The sequence below is a fragment of the Carassius auratus genome, unplaced genomic scaffold (assembly GCF_003368295.1).
Source record: "Carassius auratus strain Wakin unplaced genomic scaffold, ASM336829v1 scaf_tig00216558, whole genome shotgun sequence".
Taxonomy (NCBI): domain Eukaryota; kingdom Metazoa; phylum Chordata; class Actinopteri; order Cypriniformes; family Cyprinidae; genus Carassius; species Carassius auratus.
The window spans coordinates 508,566-531,526 of NW_020528631.1; the positions used below are offsets into that span (position 1 = coordinate 508,566).

General features: G+C 36.3%; 1 protein-coding gene across 1 annotated transcript; it reads left to right on the top strand.

Annotated features, from left to right (window-relative positions):
- The first annotated feature begins 16,786 nt into the window (after window positions 1–16,786).
- Window positions 16,787–22,803, top strand: LOC113098447 (G2/M phase-specific E3 ubiquitin-protein ligase-like). The gene is made up of 14 exons (XM_026263533.1): window positions 16,787–17,164; window positions 17,293–17,390; window positions 17,686–17,787; window positions 17,879–18,003; window positions 18,418–18,580; window positions 18,938–19,044; window positions 19,418–19,534; window positions 19,644–19,768; window positions 19,851–19,953; window positions 20,284–20,609; window positions 20,729–20,910; window positions 21,007–21,179; window positions 21,504–21,715; window positions 21,857–22,803. The coding sequence occupies exons 1-14, from the start codon at window positions 17,113–17,115 to the stop codon at window positions 22,114–22,116; spliced, it is 2,145 nt and encodes a 714-aa protein (XP_026119318.1). The 5' UTR covers window positions 16,787–17,112; the 3' UTR covers window positions 22,117–22,803.
- The last annotated feature ends 158 nt before the right edge of the window (window positions 22,804–22,961 follow it).

The following is a 22,961-nucleotide window of genomic DNA, read 5'->3' on the forward strand; positions in this document are numbered from 1 at the left end:
GAGCAGTTTCCCAGAGAGGAAACTGAGAGGCTAATAGAGTGAGTGAGATGTGTTGCCAGGTTCTTTCATTATGTCCATATTCCAAGGGTTGTGTTAACGAGCCGCCGCCTCAGGTTGAGGGTAACAAGCTGTCTGTCACTCTATAATCACACACACACACACACACACACACAGAGAGAGAAAGGGGCGGAGGCAGAGAGTCCCTGTGCTAACAGGGGCCACAAAAACCACGGATGTTAGGTGTAGAGTTTGGTTCCAGATCAGTTAGTGTCTTTAAATGGGCTTCAGACCTGTAAAGTCAAGAGGATGAAATGTCCCATTTGAAGCAGAAAGATTCACAGTATCAACTGTGCTGAAAATTGTATGCACAATGTATACCAGACAAATATATTTATGAAAAAAAGCAAGAAAATGCTGTTAATAATAGAAAATGGTAGGAAGCTGAGAGGTGGAATGCAATAGGCATGAGGGAGCAGTGATTCACTAAGTAAAGTCATTCTGCCTTAAAGGGACAGTTCACCTAAAAATTAAAATTCTGTCATCATTTACTAACCCTCATGTCAATCCAAAGCTGTATGACATTATTAGTTTGTGGAAAATAAAATAAGCTTTTTTGTGTGTTTTCAGATCATATGTTTTTGAATATGTTATATATGTCAATTTAGCTTTATCAACTTTCAGGCCAAAGATCCCTTTGTGAGAGGGACTTTTTTACATAAGTTACATTATAATATGAAGTGCTGCATTGTAGGACTGGCCTATAATAATAAGCACGTAGTACCATATTAATCTATTTACCTATTTGAAAATAATAATGATTGATATTGGACTGACAGTTAGGGTTAGATATTCCTGCTAAAGTGTATATATATATATCTACAAATCACATTGTATGAATTCATAAGAAACCACCAAATAATTAATTTTTCTCATGATATTGTAGCATTTGCTTTAAAAACAAACAAACAAACAGTTGAATAGATTATGGAAACCCCTAGCAAAAAAATTGTTGTAAATGGCTAATCCGTGGCTTTTAAGTACTTTTGAATATCATAGTTTATGAATATGATAATTTAGTTGCATTTTATATATATCAAAGTATCATATGGATTACATTTTTTAATATGATCATTATCGCATGCCACTACCAACTACTTTTTTTATATTTGCCTTTTTTAATATTAGCTAGTTCTGGGGAAATTCTGCTCAGCCATACTTTACTCCATTTCTCAGTTAGTGTTGTCACACAGTGCACCCAAGTACATTGATTTACAGGTCAGTTCATTCATGCGTTCAGAAAAGTCTGATTCTGTGGTGTGAAGATCAGCAACAGGAAAAGATGAGGAGTGTCCTAAATCGCGTACTTACGCACTATTCTGTGAGGTTTTGTAGTTTAGTGTGAGTACTTTGTTCACTCTGAAAATAAAGTGCACTTTAGCTCCCCAAATAATGCACTTAAATAACTGAACAAACTAAGTGTGGAACGCTGTGCACTCAACTATTAAAGCTTTAATTATGTAGTGAAGGGGGAGTGGCTATCAGAATCCATACATGAATGACAAAATAACCTTATATAATTCATACACGTTGAGTACATAATGCATATATTTAAGTGCATAGTGGAGTGCATCATTTGGGACACAGTTATGGTTTCGGAATTCTAAAGATTATTTAATTTAATTTAATTTGAGCATTATACCATTTATAATCTCATTAAAAAGTCACTAAATAAAAATAAATTGAGTGAATTGTTTCCAATGTATATTTACTATAGCAATATTATAGGAAAGCATTTCTACTTCTTTGGGATCTTGAAGTCAGGATATTTGTTTTCTTTGCCTTGTTCACCTATGAGTGTATTTGGAGGGCAACATACATCCTCTTTTAGGGTGCATTAGGACCTATGAACATGTACTTTGCCTTGTACTCACTACTAAATGCAGAGTTATGCTAATCGCATGGAAGAGCAAGAATCAAAATAAAGCAAAACAACTGTGTGGAAACACAAGGGAGTGTGTGAATGCTCCAGGAAGCTTCTACTGTGTTAATAATCCACTGCTCTCATTTGCTCCCCATATAGTTTTCAAGTCATCTGTGACATAACAAAGGGAATAGAAATAATAACAATAATAATAAATTGTGTTATTTAATTTAGTATTGCCTTGTTTACCACAGGCAATTTTCTGATTCTTAATGCGTTTTTTAAAACGCTGTTTGTGCGTTTGAAATTTAGGTCATACTTCCTGAAGTCACTCAACCAGCTGACACATTAGGTTTGCAGCTGGGTGTGAAATTAAGATCCATTTTCAAGCAAATTAGGATGTGAACTAATACACAAGCATCCCAGTTTCTCATTCTGAGTCTGAACAATTATCCATCCAACCCGTCCAGTTTAAAAAACATTAGAATTTTTGCTGAAAACATACATTTTGAACAAAGACTATGTATTAAATAATGATGAACTGAAGGGTTAATCAAGCTGTATCAGATGATTTGATGGTTTTTGGAGCTTGCTGAGTGGGGGGAGCAGCGGGTGGGGTGCGCTCCCTCTCCTCTGACCTTTTACAACTTGCGTCCGTGTCATAACATATCTCCTCTCGATGATGACCTATTAAACTCCCCTGGCCTCAGTCATTCAGCTGCACTACTGTCAGTGTGCGTGCCTGCCTCTGTGGACCCTAAATTACTCTAGCCGAAGTACTGTAGCACACGTATAATCCTCCCATGCTGTATCTCAACATGCCAGCCAGAAGGATAAATAAATAAATGCTATCTCTGGAAATATTACGCAAACACTGAAATCTGCAGCTTTAGAGCATCCGGAGAGGGGAATCATGAAAAGACCTGTCAGTCATAACTGAATGGTGGCAATAATTCTGATTAATTTAATCTGAAATTGAAATGTACATGTGTTGCTGTGTTTAAAAAAAAAGTAATAAATAAACACATACACACACACAAATGTACATATATTACTCAATATATTTTTCATATCATATTTTTTAATCAGTCTATGATATGTAATATTCTAACAATAATAATAATAAGTTATTTTATAAATGTATTATAAATGTGAATTGAATAACTATATAATATTGTGGTATAACATTGTAAAAATATATTAATATTATATTTAAGAAATTATATAACTATTTTAACATTTATTTTTATCTATAAAACAGGCGATATTATGTAATATTAATACAATAATAATAACATCAGTAATAATATATCTATTTTGTCAATATTTTATAAATATAATTACTGTATAATATTGTGATATAATAACATTAGCAGTGGAGTGGAAAGCCATGCCACCACAAACTTACATTTCTTATTTAATTTATGTGACAAAATCTAGAAAATACATTTTACAAAGGGTTTCTTATGTCCGTTAAATACACAATGCAAATAAGTCCTACCAAAACCCTGATGCTAATTTCTTATGCTTGAGAAGCCACAGTTTGTTTGCAATTGTGTGCACCTTTTTAATTGTCCAGTAAATATGAACAGTCACAGATCGATTTCCAAAGGATAAACACCCTGAGCAGTAACATTTCTCTCCTTTAGTATCCATTACTATACCTTATCCCCACCCTCTCTTTTTCGTCACTTCTGAATAGGCGGCGACTCGCCCTTCATTGCACCGGCTCTGCCTCTGTTTGGCTCCTTCTCTTTTTTTTTTCTCCGTCAGAGTTTGCGTGCCGTTTTATAATGTTTTCATTGATGTCAAGACCTTGGTATAAAACATGACTAGCATTGCACTAATTCTCCCTGCGGTCCCCTGTGTCTTCTCCGGGCTTCCTCCTACAGCGAGTGACACAGCTGCAGGACTATTTACCCTACGCCTTATTTCCCCTTTATCTTAGATGTCCCAGGATGTCAAAGGCTGTGAATATAATATTGATTTTATAAAGTACTTTTACTGTAACATGTCAGCTTGAATTAGGCTCAAGCACTCCATGGCTCGAGCAGTGAGCCGGGTTCGCACGCAATGTGGCTTTGCTGGGGCTCTCACTGAGCAGCTAACTGGAGCGAGTGCTTTATTTATTAAAGCGACAGTGTGTTGTGAAAGCAAGGACAGCACACAGCTCCCAGCGAATGGGCCGTCTTGTGTACACAGCATTGGTGCTTTGTGTGTACATTATGCTCAGCATAGAAACCAATCAGAGACATTCGTTCGCTGATACTAAAAAGATGATGAGCTTATAGATTGCATTAAGCCCCAGCGGAACGGTCCTGGATCAGGGAGAGCGGAGCCCTTTACACCTTGTCCTTCCCCCAGCCTTGTACTCTGCTCACTCCCCCGTCAAGGGTTGGCATGAGTGAGAGATAGTGAGGTATTTCCACACCCCTGGTACACAAAATGTCAGTTTGGTGATGTCTGCTTGTTACCACACTAACTGTATCAACACATTCCCATGATCCAACACAAACAGCAGATCCCGAGGGTGCGTGTACAAAAATATACGGAGGAGTCTTTTACATGCTCCTTATTACTCTTGAAGAAGTACTTAAGAGCTTGCAGGCAAATTTAACAATAAACACATCTTTTTTAAATTTAGAAAATACTTATTTATAGAGGCCTTTATCTCTATCAGATGTAGTGAATCACATGTTGTTGTTGTTGTTTTTTCAGAATCATTTACAGGCAATTTAGACAAGGGTGAATAACTTAATAAAGCATGACCGGATTTAAGCTTTTCTGTAATATTTTGTAATTGCCTTCCCAGTTAAGAGGCTTTTGACTGACTGTGCTAGCCCAACCATTACGTGAAATTCAGAGGTATTTTATATACATGGAGAAGTTGTATGATCCATCAGTGGGTAACTAAATTGGCCTGAGATTTACAGAACTTCTGTAAATCACTATGCTGGATGACTCTGACTGTCTCTGTTTCAAAACCTTATACTACCAATATAATAAATATTGTCCACAGCACCAGATTTCAGACTTTTACATGCTAATGTCCCTAAAATACCCCATCCTAAAATTTTATAGCCATCTAAATATAGCTTTTTTTTATAGTGAATAAAAAGTTATAATATAAATATTATTTGGAATATATTTAGTTAGTTACATTATTCTGTTTCATTGTAAAACTGTTATATTTATTATTTTTTTCAATGTCATTTTTTATTGATTTAACCAAACTAATTCATTCTAATCTTTTTATTTCTTATTTATTAAATTTTTACACAGTTCTCTCTGAACTTTTCCATGGAATTCATAGCACTCCCTTGTAGCCCTTCAGTTTGAAAACCCCTGATGTGCATGCTGAAAACACCCTTGAAAACATGGTGTTTAGACTAAAACCAGGACGAGTGAAACTATTTAACATAATATCAAACTGCAATATCAAGAAGAAGATAGCTCAATTCTTGAAAAAATAGTACAGCTCCTTAACTCGTCAACCTGCTATCTTGACACACTTCCCACCTATTTTTCAAAAGGGTGCTTAACTGTTTAGAAGCAGACCTCTTAGAAATGATGAACGCCTAACTTCTTTCTGGGACTTTTCCAAACTCACTGAAAACTCTAGTTGTTAAATCTCTTCTGAAAAAGAGTAATATTGATGACACCATTTTGAGCAAATATAGACCAATATCAAATCTTCCTTTTATAGACAATATTATTGAAAAGGTAGTCTTTAATCAGCTGAACAAATACTTAAATGGATACCTGGACAATTTTCAATCTGGTTTCTGATCACACCACAGCACAGAGACAGTGCTCATTAAGATAATAAATGATATCTGGCAAAATATCAGTGCTGGCATTACTAGATCTCAGTGCTGCGTTTGACACTTTCGATCATAACATTCTATTAGAGAGACTGGAAAATTGGGTCTGGCTTTCTGGGATGGTACTCAAATGGTTCAGGTCATACTTAGAAGGGAAAGGCTATTATGTGAGTCTAGGAGAGCATAAGTGAAAGTGGACATCCATGACATGCGGAGTCCCACAAAGCTCAATTTTTGTACCGCTCTTGTTTAGCCTGTATATGCTGTATACTGAATGTATAATAATCCATTTAGGATTGATTTTAAAGTACTTTTACTCATTTATAAATCACTAAATGGCCTAAGATCAAAATACATAGCAGATACGTTCACTGAATATAAGCCTAACAGAGCACTCAGATCATTAGGATCGAGTCAGAAATACCAAGGGTTCACACAAAACAAGGGGAGTCTGCTTTTAGTTATTATGTCACCCGCAGTTGGAAATAGCTTCCAGAAGACATCATATGTGCTAAAATATCAGTTTAAATGCAAACTCAAAACTCATCTGTTTAGCTGTGCATTTATTGAATGAGCACTATGCAATGTCCGAACTGACTTAACTATATTTTATGTATAATAATTTTCTATTATTAACTGTATTAAATTCAATTTAAGCCTTTTACAGTAAATCAATTTTAAATCATTTTCAAAGTTTTTAAATTCCTTGTTTTATTTTTGTGATTTTTCTTCTTCTCTTTTATGTAAAGCACTTTGAATTACCATTGTGTGTGAAATGTGCTATATAAATAAACCTGCCTTGCCTAATGTCACATTGTGTTTGGTTTCAAGCAAAGGTTTGGCGACAAATAAAAGTCGTGATTTAACAGTAGATCTCTCAGATGATACTGAGTTTCACACTTGGCCAGATGTAAGCCGTACAGCTCCTCACGATTGCGCTGATGGAAACAGTGTTTGACAGACACCTACGCATCAACAATGGAGCAGAGAAAAGAGGAGAGATGTCCCCATGCCCTCCACATTCTGTGTTTGTTCTCTGGAGCATGTTGTATTATAAACACATCCAATTTGGGAAAGCAGACAAGGAAAGGAGGTGTGCTGTTGGGAGCTGGGCCGCTCTTCGCTTACCCATGCTTCATTACCCTGCAGCCCAAACTGTTCACCGACCTGCTCACCCTGGATTGCTCCCGTGGCATGGGGAGACCAACACTGCCTAATAAGGGCTTGAAGTAGGGAAGTCATTGGTTAATCCAGGCAGGACTTCCAGCAGGGCATCATTGGAGTTAGACAGCTCTCCATGGCATGAGCTCTGATCCGTATTCTTCCCTTTATTAGCATGGGGCCTGTGGAACCTGGCAGAACAAATTAATCCACCTGCAGGCCCCCCTACCATGCAAAGACTCTCCATCTTGACAGAGGCTGTCATGGAAGGCGCATTAATGAGGAGCTCCTGCATACCTACGAAAATGAATCTTTGGGAGAAAAAAATCTAGTAGTGAAACTTCTAAGACAGTTGTACATACACCATGAACATATGAAGTCAATCAGGACTAGTCACAGTGGAACAGAATGAAGGAAAATACATATCCAGTATCCAGTGACCCCAGGGCCTCATCTAGATCCCCTCACAAGCGCCTGACAACCCAACTAAAACTAATTTAACTTTTAAGCTTCCCTGAACAGATGCTTCCCGTTGACAGACACACTCAAAGTTGAAAATGTCTGCACTGTAATCTGTTGCTTGAGTGAAACCATTAAAAGAGCATGAAAACAATTGCCCTGTTCGTATCGGGTCTGTGCCCAGTCCATGGCTTAAAGCCACCCATGTCATGTTGCATTAACAGTGTGACTCATTTTCGGTTGTTTTTATAGGTGAATTTAACCACATGATGAAAAATGTGTCTCTGTAATCCCCCAAAAGCTCTTTAACAATGTAGTGGAATTCAGTTGAACAGCATGGAAGACAAACCCTAAAATACAGCACGATGAGGGGAATGACCTACGGCTGTGAGGAGCAAAGGAAAGATCTAATCCCATTAGAAGACTGTTGATCCAGCGTTGGTATTTTTTTTACCAAACTGGCATTTTTAACACTTGTGTCTGTTCCAATATGTTTAAGCACTGATCTGGAGGTCAGGAGACTACTCACATCACTTTATTTTCATGAATGTGCTGTGATGGAAGGGCTAAACAAAAGTTAAAAACCTTTGAACAGCATTATATTTTATTGCTTAAATTGTCTTTGGTCACACTTATTTCACTTTACACTAAATATTTGTATTTTTGATCACAATCTTTCTAATAGAATTTCAGAAATGTAATCCAGTCTGTGCTGCTCAAAAGTACTTAACACATTGTAAATTCTTGCTAAAAAGCAGCGCAATTATGGCAATTTTAACAGGAACTCATTGACGCCCTTAAGCTGGTGTAAATCAATGGACTCTACAAACTTCAATGGTTTACAAAATATTAATAAATAAATAATAGGTTTTAAACAGCTTTACAGGTTAAATAATAAACAAGTAATAACAGAAGATTCACATTTCACATTTAAGAATTGGCCCCATTCATTTTTGTTTTAAGTGTTTCACAGTAACCTTGATTTTTTTTATTTTTTTATTATTAACATTATGTGGTAGTGATCAAAACAAATGCTGTTGATTGACGTTAAAATGTAATATAAAGGTGCATATTAGTATCCTTTGAGGGTCCTGTGCCAGTAACAAAATTGGCACTGGGACAGGTACTGTTTTTTTTTTTTTTTTTTCAGAAAATGTATGTCCACACAATTGCTTTAGTTCAGCAAATAATGATGATTATACTGTGTTACTAGGCTGATATCAAAAGAACATATAATTATACCAAAAAAGAGAAAACATATTTTTGAGGTCTGTAGTGTGTAAAATGATGGGCTCAAAAATTAAGATATTAAGTCATTAAGTAATACTGTATGCACAAAGCACCTTATTTCAAAAACTTGATTATCCTGAGTAGTGCTCGCAGACTAGTGGAGCGAACTTAACATGACCTCCACCTCTCCCAGCAGTGTGCGCCCCCATCACCCCCCAGCTGTGCATGTGCAGAGGGAACGGTCTTAAAATGAGTCCCCATATATAATGGATAACCATGTTGGGCCATATTTATGGAGCATTTACGAGTATGCAAGCACAGAACAGAAACGTAGCTCCCCTCAGACATGCCAGCAGTGGGTTTGACTGAGTCTTTGCAATCCATGTTTGTAAGTGTGCGGGGGAAAAAATGATGAACACATATTAATTTGTGTCATGATAAATAAATAAATTAATAAATACAAGAATTATGCTCCTGCTGAAACAGCTAGGTTTGCGAAACAGCAAAAAAAAAAAAAAATAATAATAAAATAAATAAAATAAAATAAACATGCTTTGAATGTTCCAAAACATTTGTGCATTATATATTTTTATGCATGAAATGTAAAGTCGTCCTGTGACACTGAAATTCTCATACTTGTTAAAAAATAAATAAATAAATAAACGTGCAGGTTAACATGAAAGATTTTTGCTGTTGCCAATGGTTACCTATACAGGGACAAACACATACATATTGGGTTATTCACTCTATTAGTTTCTAGGCAACATGTTTCTGGACTGCATTTCAACCTGTCACACCAATGTTCTTGAAGCAGACAACAAACAAATACACATACTGCTTCTCTGTCAAGGGTTAATAAAAACAGCATCAGCTGCATTTGATATTTAAACAGTAAATCTATATTATGTATATATTTATTACTCATAATTAGAGTGGGAGCACATTTAGCTTGTTTAGCCTAAGCTAAAGCATGTCATATGCACAGAACCATGTGCATATAAAGCAATGTAGGTCTATAATATCTGCAGAAAATGATCCATTGACACTGACACTTGTGTATTTGGCATATGCTTCATTACAGAGAAAGGGCTAATTGGAACATGCTAACCTTAAAAACAAGGTTGTCAATGCATTTTGACTGTTATCTATCACAAATCAAGAATACCACAGCAGTGCTGGTTAAAGACATATTTATCTGCATACTCTACGTCTTACACTTACACACTATTCCATTAAATCAGTATCAAGTTAAATTAGGGTTTAAGGGGTCAAGCAACATATAGTCCATTAAGACAAATCCTCAACTGTAAAAAAGTTTCTTAACAGCTTCAGAGAGCCATCAGTAAGTGTAAAAAAAAAATTAGTGTGTTTCTGTTTCTGATTAATCACAATGGTTGAAATAAAGTGTTGAGTCTGCCATTGATTTTACATTGATATGTTTGTGGATGTGTTTATCTCTCTCATTCATATTCTCTTGCTCTGTCTGTGCCTTTCACTAGGACGACTCCTACAAAATCATTAAACATGACCACTTTTTCCACTGGTCTTTATGAGATGTACAATGGCCCCAAACAAGTATGGACAAATAACATATGAATCTAAATGGCACTTGTTTTAAAGGAGAACCAAACTACAACACTTCAAGCAAAACATTACAATTTGAGTTTATGCAATACTGTTTAAAAATACTCCCTGGGACCAGATGGTAATAGGAATTTGTATCTGATGCGATAAAAATCATAAATTTTAAGAGTCTCCAAAGACCTTTGGGGCCACTGTTCCATATTCCAGACTCTCCCAGAAGAAATAGACAGTGTGAGGAGTGGGACTGGTTCACTGTTGCTAAAAATCTTCACGTGACTCCCTCATGGTACGGCTTATCCGGGTCTTGACATCCTCAAAATCCCTGATTCCCTGTTGGAGAGAGACGCTACATAGTCAATCACTTATGCACAGGAAATCCAAAGGAACTCAAATATGTATTAACCAACATTGCCTAATCCCTTTAACGATGGATTGACTTGTGTCCTACATCTGCTGTGCTTTGCTGCTTTGTTGTAAAGTTTGGTGATCTTTGCTCGGCCTAAACTGTCATTCATGCACATGGTCATATTCTCAGGGGTTGGGGGCTAAAATAGTGTGTTGATGATGCAGGAGGAAAATGGAAAAGATTCCGTTTTTCAGTTAAAGTCAGTTCATTTTCTATTGTGATGTCATCATCCAGTTCAGTTAATGGATTTGAATTATAAAAAAAAGTGTTTGTTTATTGTGTGTTATGTGTATGCCACGTTAAAGAGATGGGTCTTTAATTTAGATTTAACTGACAGAGTGTGTCTGCCTCCTCAGCAATGCTAGGTAGATTGCTCCAGAGTTTGGGCACTATAGAAAAAGAATCTGCTGCCCACAGTTGATTTTGATATTATCAAATGGCCAGAGTTTTGAGATCGCAGCAGACATGAAGGACCAAAATACGTTAAGAGATGGCTCAAGTACTGAGGAGCTAACCCTTTCAGGACTTTAGAAGTAATTATTAAGATTTTAAAATGTATACAATGTTTAATAGGGATCCATGCTGTGTTGACAGAGCTGCTGCATTTTGGACCAGCTGGAGTTTGCTTATTAAGCGCGCAGAGCAACCACTCAATAGATACAATACAATAATCTAACCTCGAGGTCATGAACGCATGAATTAGCATTTCTACATTTGACATTGAGAGCATTATTCGTAACTTAGTTGGAAAAATCTGGTTTCACAAATGCTAGAAATGTTGCTTTATACCACAGTGTCTGACTGTTTTCTTTAAGCGTAAAGGAGCAACCATGTCTAAAGTGCTAAAGAGGGAGTCCACCGTTTCTGTTACAACATCAAGTTTTTCTGAACTACTGGAGGAGCTGAGGAATTGAGAGAAATCAGGAAGATCATTTACCCAGCAGTCTTTTGTTGTAGCAGTGACAGTTCTCCCATATTAGTACAATTACTGTTGAGCCTTTCATAAAAAACATTGTGATGGATTTCTGATTGGGACTTCTATTAATTATATATATCATTTGCGCATCCTAATGCCCTGTTGTTGCCTCCATTTTTTTTTTTTTTTTTTTATAAATAAAAAAAAAATCCACAGAACCAATACTCCATGCTGTTAAAATTAATCTGTTCTTTTAATTTAAACATTTTGACAAAAGATTAAAGCTCAAATTCTAGCAAATTAAAGCTGAAATTAGTTATCTGCTATTGCCTTTAGGAAATAATTCTCTCCTTTGTCTTCAGGGAATATGCAGGTGCTAACATGCATGCCTAATTGACTAGATGAAGCAATTAATTATGGAGGAGATGAATGATCTCACTTTCTTTGGTCTGCTGCTTTAACCTCTATATGGTGATTCTGTTGCATATGAAATTAATAGTGAAATTAATAGTGAATTAATTTTTCTTTTCTTATCTTTACTGGTCATTGTTCCCGATGTCTCTCTCTGATGACTCTGATAGTGCACTGTAACCTTCATAGCAGCAACAAAAAACAACCCGACCTTCCTTCCAGAGACGGTTGCTATGAAACACATTTTCCCTGTATAATTCATTTACACACTGCATACAAATATGTGGACAATTAACCCCTTTTGTTTGCATAATAAATTTGTATATTTAATGGGAGCTTATCCACATGTGCTCCACAAGCTCGAAGGACAAAGCGCAACACCCCATCCACTGCAATCATGCCCTGCTACCTGATTTCAGCACAGAGCCAGAGAAGGAAGATAAATTACCCCTAGAACAGCACAGAGCTTTAATTATAGCCTTGCAGACAAGAGAAAAGCTCATTGATGTGGAGATGAGGATGGACCATGCAACCCATGTTTTGGTGATTCTCTATCAAAAGAACAGCTGGGTTGCCATTTTCTCTCAAATTAGATTTCGCCAAACCAATGCAATGTGAAACTAGGAGATGCAATTTCAAAAGTTATTTTTCTTGTTTGTGGAGTCATAAGAGCAACAGGAAAAGTCGATCTTGAATTATGTTAGTTGGCAAAAACGGGAACGGAAGTAAACATCCCAATCATCCGCACTAGTTTCAAAGGTTGAATTGAAACGCTCTTAAATAAAACCATTTTTCAGCTCAACATTTTCAGACCCGGCGTCAGAATAATGTTCACAGAAAGATCCAGCTCTTGCATGCAACAATATTACAACATGTGAATGTGTTACCTGTGTCGATAATCGTGGTGCTGGTGATCCTGGTGATGGCAGTCCAGCCTCTGTTTGTTTTCAGAGCAGTTTAAAAAAAGATTGTGTGGTGAAACACTAAGTTATTGATACCCCAGCATGCCTCAGAAAGAAAAGGCTCCACCCAAGAGTGAACCCTGTGACCTGAGGGTGATGAAAAATGAGAGACCCCCAACCAATCTCTCTCACATACACGCGCATTGACATTTTTGCTTTCCTCTGTTCTTGTGTCTTAATATTAAGAAAATGTTTACATTTATGGAGTGCCATATTATCTCACAAAAAATGAGAAGACTTTATTAAACATGCAAAAAAAAAAAATTTTATGGATAAATGGCATAAATCTGCAAATGTTTTAACTCTCAAGCAAACAAACCATCTAAAATCATTAAGTAATTCCATGCTAACAAGACTAATGAGCATCTATGACATGAAATGGTGCACTTTTCCAAAATAATGTTTTCAAGTGATTATATATGTTAGTAAAACTTAAGACAATCTGATAGAAGGGAAGAAAGAAATCTGCAATTCTCTCATGCCTCATGTGCCACTCTTGTTCTGGATCTTTTCACATTTCTGATTAGCAGACACATTTTATCACTCTGCAGACAACTCAATTTTCATTTTGGGAGGGGAGATGGAAAGGGTGACAGCCCAGGGCCTTTAAGGCAGCTCGGGGACCCCGGCGAGCCTAGCGCTGAAGCTGATAATTAGACTTCCATGAACCACAGGTCAAAGAGACAGAATTATTTGGTCTGTGTAGACAGCGATTTCTTCAAGCCACTCGAGAGGAGATATCACAAGCTGTTACACATGTGCACCAGGAGGCCTCTCGAGTGGGGTCAGAGTCAATCCTATTCCCTACAGAAATTCAAATATGTTGAAAGGGCAGCTAACTAGGGACCATGATCATTTAATTTGACTTCTTCCAGGGGAATGTGTTCCTCAGCCATCATTTTCAAGGACTGGTTTGCAGCTCTTATATACCCTGATAATAATACGTTTTTTTGTCTGGAGAAGAGAGCTGTTCATCAGGGTTGGTGCTCATGTCGATTAAATGTTTCAAAAGTGACAGAATATAATGAAAAGGTTGCTGTCCCTGGTGTAAGCTCTATCACTATCAAAAAAAAAGAAAGAAAAAAAAAGGAAGATGGTGTGTGAAAGTGTGGGATCAGGAATGCATTACACTTCCTAAGAAACATTTGAGACTAACTTTCGTATGCCCTGGTTAACACTCCCATCTGTAACTATGAATTTAGAAGACTCATTGAACTACTATTTACACATTTTCCTGTTCCTACACTCTTAAAAATAAAAGGTTCCAAAGGGGTTTTTGCAGTGATGCCATGCAAAAACAATATTGGGTACCTTTTAGTGAACAGTTCCTAATGTATTTTTATTTTTTTCTTAAAGTGAATAAGATTTTGATAATCTAAAGAACTCTTTTTTGTATTCCTCCTCTACAAAGAACCTTTTGTGCAATTGACAGGTTCCATGGCTGTTAATGGTTCTTCATAGAACCATAAATGAACCTTTATTTTTTTAAGAGTGTATGTAATAGCAAAACTATGTCTGTGACATTCCAGACATAATTGGCAAAACTGCCAGTGAAAAACAAGAAAACGTGTTTTTCTCAATTGACAAATGGAGCAATTTAGGCTATGTAGACTCCAAGTTAGTTTGTGCCTGTGCTATAATATCCAATGTTACATTTCACACCGAGTGTGATACAGTCTCACACCTGCTTCACAAAATACAACAATGAACAGTTGAGTTGAAAGGAGAGAAAGTCGTGGCAGATTCTTCAAGATGGCCTTTAGTGAAACGCTGTTTTTTGTGAGATAGAGGCTGTTGCAGTGGCTGGGAAAGAAAACATGGAAACAGCTGTATAATTATACTATTTTTACTGTTGGGAGCTCAGTATGTGAGAGGAGAATTAGCATCACACCTGTGCATAATTGGCTAAATTAGCTCACATAATGCAAACTCTGAGAAGCATTGGACACTGGGAGGAAGTGCTGCATCGAAAATTGAGGGAGTTGTTTGGACTCCCTCTGGAATTTAGTGAAGGGAGGAAAAACATGGCCTGTAATCTTATATCTCAAGTCAAAAGAGCATTCAAGGACCCCCTCTCAAGTGTTGTCAAACAATAGGCAAGTCAAGACCTTGATCTGGGTCTCCTGAATCAGGTTGCAGCACAGCACTTATTTGTTTTAATCCACTCTAGTAAGTCTATGAATAATTTGTGACTGCCAACCAGGGCAGCACATGTTAGTTTACAGGTGCATCTAGTGACTGAATGCAGATGTTGTGTGCACTTGCTGGAGTGGTAGAGGAGTATCTCTTCACCAGAATCAGTTCTCATTACAGTGACCATAATCTTTTCCATTATAATACACAAGACAACATCCTGACAGTGTACAACTGTTTCATTCTTCAATAATAATCACTCATATTTCACAGTGCTTTATAGCAAGTCTGAAAAAGTATATATATATACACACACAATTAATGCATAAATGAATGCAAAAGTGATTACAATTCATTAGTAACTGCTCATTGTTACAAATTAATAAACATTGTAAGCATATTGGCACACACAACTAAAAGTGGGAAAGCTTTAAGGAAATGTCTGCAATTAATATTCAACTTTTGGTCACTTTACTAAAAACATGGTTTTAAAACCTATGCTTTGTTCTAGTCAAATTAGCGTACAAATATCATAAAGTGAAGATCTGTATCAGATTTGGGAAGGTAAGCAGTTCTCAAAACTCTGAACTGTTTTGATCTGCTACCACCTACTGGTTAGTGATCCTAATGAAGAATCAACTAGGCACATTCTTTTAGGTTTAACCCTTTCAATGAAAGCAGGCACTGTGTGAAACCATCAGTTCTTTTCTCACCTCTCAAATGTATTAGAGTTTGAAGTAAGAATTTCTCCTGTGAAGGTTAGATTGTTGTTTAAGGCAGGAGAGGAAGGCAGTGCACATTAGGTGGTGATCCTTTAACAGTTAGTGTATCTCCAAAGCTGTTTTCAAAGGTAACAAGTTACAGATACAGCATATAGAAAATATAAAATCACATTGGAAAAACTGTCAGAAGCTTTCTATGTATCATAAAATGTAGGAATCTGAGTAGATAAATCCAGTAGCCTTTTCAAATACTTTTTTTTCTTCTCAGACTTGCATATTGGGTTATATTATTTCAAACCTTTGATTATTTAGTAGTAATCAATGCACAGACATCAATGAACACTAAGTGCTATGTAATGCTTTACACTAATTAAACCAAAAGCCATTTTATGCACAGTGGTCTATAAAGTCAACTTTACTTTGCAAAGGCAGTGAAAAACTGCAGCTGAAGCAGCATATTAATCATAAAATATGCTTCCTTTGCTTTTACAAACACTGGTCAGTTCTGCAGTGGAAGAATAAATGCATTAGGAAATGATAGCAGAAATAAGTAAAATTAATGCTTTAAATTATACAATTTTGAATATATAAAAATATACAGTTTATTAAAATGTGAAATTAAGTAAAATGATATGATTTTATAGACAAATTATATTAATAATAAAAATAATTAAATATATACTGTCATTGCACCTGCAAAATTTAAGGCAGCACTAATGTTGTATTTCATGTTTACAGATCATGTGTTACATAATACATCATGTTTTTTTCTGTATTTATTTATTTTTATAAATATTATAAAAACGTGTTGGTACCTTGATGTAGCTCTAAACAATTAGTATGAAATATCAAATATAACGACATAATGTAAAAGTATCACTTACTGTCAGTGTGGGACTTCTACCTCATACAGCTTATTTCCACAAAATCAAACTTCAAACGTTATATTTTGTGAAAATGCGTATACCTTTCTTTTGTAAAATAAACGGAAATTGCGTGTTTCGTGACCCCAAAGCCACTCCCACAGGAAAATGTCTGTTTTGTTTTGAATTCAACCAACAAAAAGCAAGCAGAGGCGGATTTTCCCTGGCAGAGGGAATTTTGAATTTTCATGCGATTTATACTCTTACTCTCATAATAAAATTATAAGTTATATCAGTTTATTATAATTTTATTTAAAAAACCCGGTTACCTAAGGACTATGTGCTTCTGTCTTACGAAAAAGAGAAGACAAGAAAAAGCTCGTAATAAAGTGAGTCCAATGGCGGTTAACGTTACTGAACTTGCCAAGCCCTGTAACAGACCGCTAGAGCTCTTTTAATCACAATTGTAAAATTTAGCCTTTATTTCATGCTCGTTGTGTAATACACAATAATAAAAGCGATGAAAGAGGAGACTACCGAAATAAAACAGATTCACGACGACAAAGACCTAAGTAAGTTGCTTTTCCTACAGGTTTATGTAGCAACGAATTTCTCCGTCGCGATAATACCAATAATCAGATATGAACCATGTTTAACCCAATATTGTCAAATGAATCGCATATCTATGTCTGTCCTTTAGTCTGTAGTCTTTGTAAGAGATGTGACAACATTCCAGATAAGTATGGAGAGAAGATCACCCTCCAACAGCACAAACTGACAGTCCACTATTTCTGTTTGGTGAGCCAGACTTCGATTATCTATATTTGTGAAATGAATTTCATTTTGGAGTCCCTTTCTAGTTTCTAATGTTGTAAAGCTCTACCCTTAAATATAAGATCTCTTATGATGCTATGTATGGATCATACATCATGTCCAGCTGTTCTACAGCACAAATAGGTTGCAAGGCAAGAGAAATGTGTAAATCTAGTTAACAGCTTTATTCTAAATTATTTTGTACATCGTAAAAGTCTCAACAAAATAATAACTCAAGCATAAAGGTACAAGTCAGTTAATCTTCACACTAATTTTACAGTTGATGTCCAGTGGAATATGTCAGAGAGGGGAGGAAGATGAAGACGTTCATGGTTTTCTTGTGGATGATATAAAAAAGGAGATCCGCAGATCTTTGAGGCTGGTAAGTACAGTACACATTAGACCCTTGGCATGTTCTGTTTAACGCTGTAGAAATGTTTCTGAGACTACAGCTATTTCTTTTTGACTTGCAGAGGTGCATGTACTGCAGAAAGTTTGGTGCTTCGGTGGGGTGCTCCATCAAAAGATGTCGGCAAATGGTCCACATGCCCTGTGGGATAGAGCAGGAGTTTATTTTCCAGTTCACAGACTTGTTTCCGTAAGTGTCTCTTCTGATATGCAAAATGTGATGGTTGTCTTTGGAAGAAGAGATGGAAATATAAAATGTAAAAGATTGGGGTAGGTTTTTTATTTTATTTGGTGCTGAAGTAACATTTCATATTATTATGTTGAAAACCGTTGTACTGCTAAATTGTGGAAACCATGCTAGATTCTTTGATCAATAGAAAGTTGAAAAGAACAGCTTTTATTTGAAATAGAAATCTCAACGTTATCAATTTCTTTTACTGTCACTTTTGATCAATTTAATGCATCCTTGCTTAATAAAAGTATAATTGTATTATAATTTTTTTAAATCATGATGATCCCAAACTTTTGAATGTGTTATTATTATTATTGTTTTTTTCTGTTAATTTAATTTTATCTTGTTATTGATGGTGGCAATCATTTGCAGGTCTTTCTGTAAAAAGCACGCACCTAGTCAGTCTTGCGTCTCTAGCCCCAGTCTGCCCCTCTCTTGCTCCGTCTGTCTGGAGCCCATTGAACCCGTCCTCTCCTACAATGTCCTCAAGTGTCCTGCGTGTCATGGCAGCTGGTTTCACAGAAAGTGTGTACAGGTAATTGTACCACAAATTCAGATGAATGATATGAATGAAAAAAAAAGTACCGTATTTTCCGCACTATAATTTCCTTCAATGAATGGGCTATTTTAGAACAGTTTTCATATGTAGAGCGCACCGGATTATAAAGCGCATAGAATAGAAGATACTGCAGTCAAACGCTTGACTGGGTTTGCGTTATGCATCTACTAGATGGAGCTGTTCTAAAGGGAATGTCAACATTATAAGGCGCACTGTCGTTTTTTGATAAAATTAAAGGCTTTTAAGTGCGCCTTATAGTGTGGAAAATACGGTACAAAATACAAAAATATGGGATTCGAAATTTGAGCCTGGGTTTACTCTCTTATGTTTCAGCATTATGCACACAGTGCTGCCATGTTTTTCTTCAAATGCACACTCTGTAATAACAAGGACCAGTTTCAGCAGGAAATGCTCAGAATGGGAATATGTATACCAGAGCGGTAAATCCAATGTTTTCCTTATGATATTGATGTGTAGTGATTAAATGTAAAATATTCTGATTGGTTAGTGTTTGATTTGTATCCTTCATAGACTGCTAAAATTATTTAAAATTTTTATATTTATGCATTTTTTAATTTTCCTTTGAATATATATTTTTTTGCATATCACTAAGGAATAGTTGACCTAAAAATAGATTTTGCTGAAAATGTACTCACCCTTAGGCCATCCAAAATGTAGTGCTGTGATACTAAATTTCAAATCTGTTCAAAAAACAAACCCGCCTACTCCTCGGATGACCTCAGGTTTAGTAAATTTTCAGCAAATTTTCTTTTATGGGTGACCTATTCCTTTAACATATTGTATATTTTTCAGGGATGCAGCATGGGAATTGGAGGAAAATGCATATGGAGATTTATTGCAAGTGTACCAGCACTGTGATGCTGTGAAGTGTCGCAGTCAAAAAGGTCGCAAATACAGCTCACAGTCAGGGTAATCCGAGCATTTTATTTAGCCATTCTGAAATCATGAAATTTCAATCGGTTTGTTTCTGAAAAGGATTCTAACTATTGTTAAAATGAGAAATGCCTTTGCTTTACAGGTATTTTGAAATTGTTCGTTGCATGTTGTGTGGATCTAGGGGAACTCATCGAAAATGTTCCAACCTTAAGCTTTACGAAAGCGACTGGATCTGTGCTGACTGTAAAGCTGCTGTTGAGGGAAAAAGTGAGCTATCTGAACTTCTGTTTAAAAGTGCTTGTGTAGAATTATTCCAAAGTTACAGGCATGGATTGTTTTTCTCCCCCAGTGTCATTGCCAAACTATGTTGAATCACCACTGACTATAAGGCAAGAGAGGAAGCGGCTGTTTAGAAATATCTCTGACCTTCACTCTTCACTCATCAGTAAAAGGTATTTTCCTAATCAACTGCATCTTATATGAATAGGAAATGTTCTTATTTCAATTGACCATTATACCATAGAAGCTGTGTTCTGATTGAAATGCGTCCTTAAACTTTTGGAAGTGCTCTATGATGAAATCTATTGTTATTTTTTAATCATGATAATTATTATTAATCTAATTGAATTTATTAAATTGAATTATTTGATAATCGTTGTTTTATGAACTACATTATTATTATTATTATTATTATAACATTTTATCATCATATAATAATTCATTGTTATTTATTTATTTTTGCTGTATTTTGGTGTAGTAGTAGTTCTATCGTTGTATTCTAGGCAGTGTGTGCCAGCCACTTCTGCAGAGGTCTTAATGGATCTGGCCTGTCAGATATCACAGCAGCAGTTCACAGAGGTGCTTGTGGAAGAAGATGATGATGATGATGATGATGATGATGGGGTGTTGGAAGCAGCTCTGCGGGTTCTGCGGCAAAGTGACTTTAATCCCTGCTGCACACTTTCTGTGAAATTCTCCAAAGACAAACTAAACAGCAACAACATTAGAAATCAGCGTCGCTTTCTCAGACGGCTTGTTTCAAAACTGTTGATGTCAGAAATCTTTGAGGGGCCTGATGGAACTAAAAACCTGGCTCTGAACTCAAAAGGTAAGACTCCTTTTTTTTTTTTTTGATTTACTTTTCTTAAAAAAATGTGCTATTCCTATACCTCTCACTGCTGACAACTTAGGTGCCCTTCAAAATTAACAGTTGTTGTGTGTGAACAGCTCTCAGGGATGATCTCTACTTTGAAGTCGGCAGTCTGTTGGCCCTCTCTTTGGTTCACGGAGGTCCCCCTTTGGGCTTCTTCTCTCCAGCACTGTACCATAGTCTGTTTAACTACCCCACAAACTACAGACCTACATTAAAAGACCTTGGAGACAATGCTTTAGCACACAAAATCAGACAGGTGAGTTTTGTTTTTCCGTACGCTGTACTTTAAAACTGCTGTTGCACTGAGACACTTGATTATCGTGAACCTGTTAAACTCTAAGTGCACTTTTAGATTGCAGAGGCAAACTCTGTGAAGGAGCTGAGACGCGCAATGCAGTCAGCGTCACAGTATTTGGAAGCAGCAGGTTGCTGGCGAAAGATCAGCAAACTCTCAGAGAAGGAGATGTTGGTGGAGGATGTACTAAATTTCTACCTGATCATCAGACTACAGCTGCCTCTGCAGAGGTTGGTACTTTAACTTATCTACCCCTATGCTGGCAAAGCATTATACCAGTCTTCAGTCTCAGTCTTTAGTCTTTTTTGCTGAAACGTGATGCATTTTTTCTTCAGTATTCTTTGTTGAATAGAAAAGTTCAAAAGAACAGTTTATCTGAAATATAATTTTTTGTAACAATGTAAAAGCCTTTACTGTCACTTATGATCAATTTAAAGCATCTGAATTAAAGAAAAAAAAAATCTTACTAAGAAAACTTTTGAATAGTAGTGTATACAGCAGATAAGTTTAATGTTTTTTTTCTCACTTGCTCAAGTTCATATTGCCTTTCTCAGGTTTCGTGAAGGTTTGAGGACACTAGGACTGTTTGAGCAGGTTCAGATGTGTACAGAGGCTTTCCATTCAGTCTTCTGTGGGCCTGTGGAAAAGCTCACAGCTGAATCAGTCATGGAGCTCTTTACAGTCCAGTTTTCAGAAGAAAAAGAGCAACAAGAAAAAGAACACACAACATTAAACTTTTGGAAAAAGTATCTGCATGAGTGTGACGGTACGTTCACTGCAGAATTCATATTGTGTGTTGGAAGTATTTAGATCCTTGTGCATATTTCTAATAATCAAATATGACATTAAGATGTGTTGGAAAACAAGCTGTTATTTGCATGATCTTAACCTTTGCCTTGTGTTTCAGAGGGTCGGTGTGCAGCATCACTCAAGGACATCCTAACATTTGCCACTGCTACAGATTTGATTCCATCCATTGGGTTCCATCCCACCCCCTCTATTTCTTTCTTCAGCTCATCGGACCCCTCGTGTGCCTTTCCTCAGAGCTACTGTGATGCCAATCATCTCATTCTGCCAATACTACCCTCATATGAGCTCTTCAAGAAACACTTGGATTACACAGTGTGTCAGTTCTCAGTTATGCAGGACATTAAAAAAAAAAAGTAGGTAGATTTACCTAATGATCTACAATGCTCTATTTATTGGAGTTATTGAGTGTTATATAAGCAGTATTTTTCAACCTAACTCACGTTAACATTACTTGATCATAGATGGCTCCTCACTTTATCATTAACCCAGGTGTTGCTAAGTCCTCCCAGTTAATTATCAGTAAGTTGGAATCTCTAAAGAGAAAAGAAAGACAGCTTTTAACAGCTTTGCCTTGAGCCGCTCAGCCCCATTAGGTCTTCAGCTGCAAAGCAATACGTGTTCCACAAATTTATATTCGTGATGAGATTGTTCTTTGTGTTTTCAAAATTATAAAAAAAAAAACTGTGTTCTGTCAAACAGCATGTGTATTTAGCACTAATGGGAATTTATTGATTTGATTTGATTCATTTCTAGAAAAACAGTTCACTGGTACAACAGGTTGTACGTTTATGGTAGCCACAAGATGGTGCAATTGTCAATTATTATTATTTATTTAATTTTGCCCTACAATGGCTAACTGCTGCCACTATCTGAATCAGTCACTGTTTTGTGCCTGAGACCCATGCTAGAAACATACAGAAGCTGGTATGCTTTTGTTTTTGTATAATGTTTTATTTCTCCAGACATAGTTTAAGAGTGTATAATAGTTTGCTATCTCTATATCTGTCATAATTTATTAAACTTTGTACTTTTCTGTTACCCTCAGTGTTTCCCCCCTTGATTTATTAAATGATTGTGGATCTAGTAGTTTTAATACTACTGAACCATCAAAAAGATGGTCTGAAGAAATTTTATTTGGGCTAAGTTGTTGGTTGTGGGAAAAAGTATGACACAACTGTTGTATGACAGTTGTATGAAACTGA